The sequence below is a fragment of the Aspergillus nomiae genome (assembly GCF_001204775.2).
Source record: "Aspergillus nomiae NRRL 13137 chromosome Unknown contig00351, whole genome shotgun sequence".
Classification (NCBI taxonomy): domain Eukaryota; kingdom Fungi; phylum Ascomycota; class Eurotiomycetes; order Eurotiales; family Aspergillaceae; genus Aspergillus; species Aspergillus nomiae.
The window spans coordinates 6,861-12,511 of NW_015378406.1; the positions used below are offsets into that span (position 1 = coordinate 6,861).

Consider the following 5,651-nt stretch of genomic DNA (forward strand, 5'->3'; position numbering starts at 1 on the left):
GTCACTGCTGGTTGAAACGCGAGGACTCTTCCATCAGATGCCAAATGCCCTTCCGCCACGTCATTAATATTACCATCGAAGAACCAGCCACAATGAACTGAGAGCACAGAGACGGCCAGAGGTGAAAGAGGTCGAGATGGTCGGAAAAAGGATGAGGATAGGGCAACGATATGTAATCTGACACACAAGAATCTAGTATTAAATGGCTCACGCCAGAATGCGGGTAAGGGAAAAAGAAAAGGAAATCGCACAAAGCAGAATAATCGCAAATTCGCCGTTCCGAGCCGTAGCACCATGAAAAGAGTGTCGAAGATGACGAGTGTGATGAGACGTCGAGGTGTGAAATGAGGGCCGCTCTATTCGTGACCGGTCCGCTTCGAGCTGTATTAATTTTGCAGCGTCGAGATGAAACCGGGCGGGCGAGCGGTTTGCTCGATCCGAAACCCATTCCATCGTTGACAGAAGAATAAGGAAAACAATATACCCACCCCTATCCATCTTGTGCTCATCTGCCAGCAGTGTCTGCAAAAGCCTTCCAAGCTTGGTTCAAGGAGATGGGGAGCGTCTGGTTTATAACAGAGTATAATTGCATGTTGTCTTTCAACCCTCCCGAGAGCGCGAAGACAAGAAAGAACGAAAGAAAGTCGAAAGCCAACATGATGTAAAATTACATTCCCTGTGCTTAACCGAGTATCAACCTGGAAAGCTGCATAAGCGAAAAGGCATGACACCTGAGCATCAGCATGGTCACCTACCGCAGCATAATGCTTTCATCACTTTCTGAACGAAAGTGGGCTGCGGCTCATTGTTCCCTTGAGCGCCTGGGCCTTGCTGACTATTCTTCGTCGGGTTGGCTGGGCTTCCCATGCGACCCGGAATGTTGGCGTTCGAGTTCTGGAACTGTGCCTGAGTGGACACCGTCGGTGTGGTGTCCATCCCCCCGCTCTGGCGCTTCGGTGGCATCCCGCCTTGGACGTTTTGCCGCTCGCGCGTCTTCCCTGCTCCCGGCTTCGCCGGAGAAGGGGGCGGGGGCTGCGCGGCGTTTAAACGGTCTGCTGTTACACCGGGCCTCTGGCTGCTGCGTAGCTGCTGGGCATGAAGCTCACGAGCAGACGAGTTGGGGAGTGCATTGTTGTGGAGATGCTGCTGGGACGAGTACGACTTGTACTCCCATCCTCTTCCATTGTTGAGCTTCATCCAGTCATATTCGCCATCTTCGACCTCTCCTGCGTTCTTCAAGGCTTGCGTGAGCAAGTCTCTCAAGTAGTCGTAATCCGGTGTGTCTTCGAACCCAAGGTTGCGGACATAAGTGAGGTACTTCGTAAACTCTTCTATAGTTCAACGGGTCAGCATGGCTGCGCTGAAGTAGAAAAAAAAAAGAAAAGATCGGGGGTTAGTACCAGGAAATCCTTCGCACAGATCCTTGATAGCAGTGGTCTGTTTCTTCTCACCAATCTTCTCGTACTTCTGCTTGTTCGTCGCGGCTTTAAGTCCTTGCCACGGAAGGCCTCCTCTCAAGAAGTACATGAAAACGTGACCCAGAGCTTCCAGGTCATCTCTCCGGGATTGCTCCCGGCCCAGGTGGGTGTTGATACTCATGTAGCGAGCTGTACCGGACAGCGACTTTCGCTCACGATAAGGGATGTGCTGCTTGGTCTTTGGGTCGCGATATTGCTTGGCCATACCGAAGTCGACAACATGGATAACGTTGGCAGCCTTGGAATTAGGGCGGCCAATGAGGAAGTTGTCGGGCTTGATGTCACGGTAGATTAGGTTTTTCTCGTGAATCGTTTGGACACGAGAGAGCTGAAGATAACTGTTAGACGATATGCATACAAGATCGTCAGTACAACGCACCATCTGCTTAGCCACCATCACAACTGTCTTTGTCGAAAAGCGACGATTACAGTGATCGAAAAGATCCTCCAGACTCGGACCGAGAAGGTCGATCACCAAGATGTTATGCAAACCCTCCTGGCCGAAGTAATAGACATTGGGAATGCCCGCTGCGTTCAATCAGAACAATGTCTTCTGTTATATGAGTAAGCTCGTCCAGGACTTACGGCATCCGACCAGAATCTTGTACGTCCGATACTCATCGCGGAGTTGCGGTGCATCGCTTTTCCGTGGTTCCTGGAGCTGTCAGTATGTCGAGTGTCCTTCTCCTCCATTGGGACAATGCACGCACGAATTTAATGGCCACCTGCTGGTTATTCAAAAGGTTTGTGCCCTCAAAGATTACACCGAACGATCCTTCACCGATCTTCTTTCCCACTCTGTAGTGGACACCCACAACGTTGGACGACGAGGACGCCATGGTTGCAATGGGTATTGGTGACGGTAAGCGGAAGGCTGATTTCACCAAGGGACAGTCGGGTCAGGAGACTTGATCCGCAGGCTCGGCACGTGAAAGACTAGTCTGCGAATAGATCGAAACAGTCAGCAAGGTAACAAGGGTAAATATCAATTAACACCGATCGACCGGAATGGGATGATAACTGCATTGCACGCAAAAGAAAGGGGGAAAGGCTCACAGAAAGCCTGTTTGCGATCTAGACCATTCATTCACGAGTCTAATGTATGCTAGAACCGGCACAACAAAACGGAGGCAACGGGCGGAGGCAAATCGACGGCTGTGTGAACCAGTCGCACCGATAGTATCAGGCGAAGAGAGAATTGTATACCCTTTGGAAGCGTTTGATGGGAAAAGGTCACGGAAGTGCAGTACAGGTAATTATCTCCGGTAGGCCGACAATCGGGGCTGCAGGTTGACAGTTTAAGGTGCGCTGTGGAAAAGGGAGGATCGTAAAAAGGAAAAAGAAAAGTGGGTTCAGTCGAGGATGGAAAAGAAAAAAAAAAGGGAAATAATTAACAAGTGAAAATTACTCCCTGGTACTCACCAACTGCGTCGCAGTACGATGAACCGCACTGAGCAGTGGTTTGAAAGGATTGGGAGAATGGAGAAGGGAAATGGAAGGAAGAGGGTGAGGTTCGAAAGAGTAATGGAGGAAGAAGGAATGGGGAGAGCGATGGGGAACTATGAGTGGATAGAAAGTTCTTAGGTGAAGAGGGAACACACCAGTAGTATGGAGGCTATGGACACCTGAGCCTACGGGGAGGGAGGGAAAAAAGTTAGGAACCAAAAAAGAAAAAATGAGGCGGAGAGAGGAGGAAAGTCAAGAGGGAGGGAAGGCGATGGTTGGACGACGGACGGCCGACTTGTCACTGGTCCGTCGACTGTCGTTCCGTACCTGAAGGCTGAGGTACCATTCAACTTACATTACCCGGCTGCCTGCCTTGGGGGTTAGCGCGTATGGGTACTACTACTAAGGTCGGTCAGTGTCGGTATTGACTAGCGGAAATATAATTCGAGGATCCTTTAGAGGGAGAACCATGGTAATTTTCAGAGATCTCGTCGGCCGTTGGATAAATACCGTACATCAACTAAGTACAGGGAATACAATTCCCAATGGACCAGGGAAAAAAACGTCATCAGTTTTCCAAAGACTTCGAAATCAAGACATCTCCAGGAAGAGCAAGGAAAACAGGGAATTCCGTATGGAACCTCGACTCGCCCTAGTACAGGGACTGAAGTCACTGGACTGGCTTAGTGGCTCCCTTAGCGCTCGGGCTGTTGGGCGACGAACGGTTGAAGCCCGGACACTAACTTGCTAAGGAGATAGTAAGTGGATTTCGGCGGTCGTTCTGGCCAGACTGGCAAGCTAAGATTCCGAACGGGGAGGGATTAGCTCGAATACGTGAAAATGTATGTATGTATGTATACGATCCAGGAACAATCGTTCCAGTCATTGTTCGTCGCGTGCTTCCCCGTAGATAGTACCCAAGGATCAAGATGGCTACTCGACCTGGGGTGGGATTGTTCCATGAATCTGGGGAACCCAGGTCAATAGGAAATTTCAATTGAGAGACATTCATTGTGTAAGGAGACCCATGTGGATTGCGCAGGTTCCAATTGTTACTATGGTTACTCTTTTTTGGTTTTTTTTTTTTTGTTTTTTTCTTTTTCATTTTCTGAAATACACTGTCGACCTATGTAGTTTTGAGTACTTACAATTGATCCTCGGCCATGTGCAGGGTAACATTTCCCGTATGGTACCATGATCCCATACATACCTTACCTTACCTGGAACCTTCAGAGTCAGGAGGGGGGTCATTGATTGGCTTTTCATTTCCCATCGTCCAGTTGTTCGGACCCCCTAGTACTAGTACGAAGGTCGTACCCCCCCCTCCGTACTGTACTGTACCACGAAGGACAACCCCTACCATGAATCGATATAAACCACCATGATAAGCGAGCAATCCAGGTGCATACATCCAACGGGAGCGGATTGTCCCTCGCCTTAACCTCAAAAGTCTATCGCTGCAGGACAACATACATGTGTTAAAGCCAGGTACGGAGATCAAAATGCTAGCTGTCAAGCAGCTCCTACTCAAAGCAGTCGCCGGCAGACGCGGACTAAACAACGACTTAGTTTATTGCTTTGCTGGCCGTGCCCCTGACCAATCTATACCCTGCGGCATTTTAAGGATCAGTTTCTTCTACCGTTTCCATCGTCTATAGTACTACATATTCCGAGGAATACTCGATAGTGGCTTGGGTCGCTTCTTCTGTCGAGAACATATTAACTCGATCGAACGCACCGTTCGATACCACGACTAACCCACCATTCAGGGGAGCACATCGGCTTTGAGCACGCGCCCTCTCGCTGCCGCGGGTAGCTTATATTTCCGAATTTGGGAAAATGGGACCAATGCCACTCCTTAATCAGAAGGTGCCACTTTTTTGGTCGAGGAGAAGGGGAGAAGAGAAAGAAAGAAAGAAAAAAGGAAAAGAAAGAGAAAAGCACGGCAAGCGAGCATGTCGAACCTCGGCGTATCGTTGAGCTCTTGAAAGAAAAAAAAAAAGTTCATACCTAGTCTTCATCTCCAGGTACTACTCGTAGACTGTGTAAGACATAACACGGTATATCGCAACCCCTTTCAGAAGGGACCCAGATCCTACTACTGGCAGTAGTGCTCCATAGCCAGAGCAAAATCACGCCACTGGGAACCACGGTCAGGCTGATTTTGGATCACTCTCCTTTAGCCTGACCTATTATCAACCCCGGTTGATGGTCCGTGGTTACAAAAGCCACACCGATCGTTGGAAGCATCGGTATTGCCAATCGTCCTGTTAGTGGACAATCCTCTCTGCACTTCAACATCAAAGTAATCATGGGCGATCTGCCTTAACTTGCAATTTGTGCCAACTGAACCCCTAGAGATACTCCACCATGGAACATCCGCCAATGGTTTTGCATTCGTGACTCCATGGGTTGATAGTTCCATCCCACTGGACCATAAGGGCTCATTCTGATCTACTCCGGAGTATGGAGGCTTGAGAGATGCTCCGTACATGGCGCCTCTATCACCGGATCGATGTTAATAATTGTATGGATTTCCGGAGGAGCCGATGATCATGTTCTCTAAGTAGATAATGATACGTCCTCCAAATATATATTCCAATGCAAAGACCGCTCCCAAGCCACAAGGAGGCTATGCTTAACCCACAATTTCACGATACAAAGCATCTTAGGACATGTGTCCAGGAGAACTTTATAAGAAGCAACGCAGAGTGCCAGGAATATAAT

General features: G+C 49.0%; 1 protein-coding gene across 1 annotated transcript; it reads right to left on the reverse strand.

Annotated features, from left to right (window-relative positions):
• Positions 1 to 747: 747 nt before the first annotated feature.
• Positions 748 to 2,333, reverse strand: ANOM_009711 (casein kinase I; the record flags this gene model as incomplete). Its single annotated transcript, XM_015554967.1, has 5 exons — positions 2,189 to 2,333; positions 2,064 to 2,133; positions 1,858 to 2,006; positions 1,401 to 1,806; positions 748 to 1,331 (listed from the first exon to the last, which is right to left on the reverse strand). Exons 1-5 carry the CDS (start codon positions 2,315 to 2,317, stop codon positions 748 to 750), a joined length of 1,338 nt encoding a protein of 445 aa, XP_015403297.1. The 5' UTR covers positions 2,318 to 2,333.
• Between the last annotated feature and the right edge of the window lie 3,318 nt (positions 2,334 to 5,651).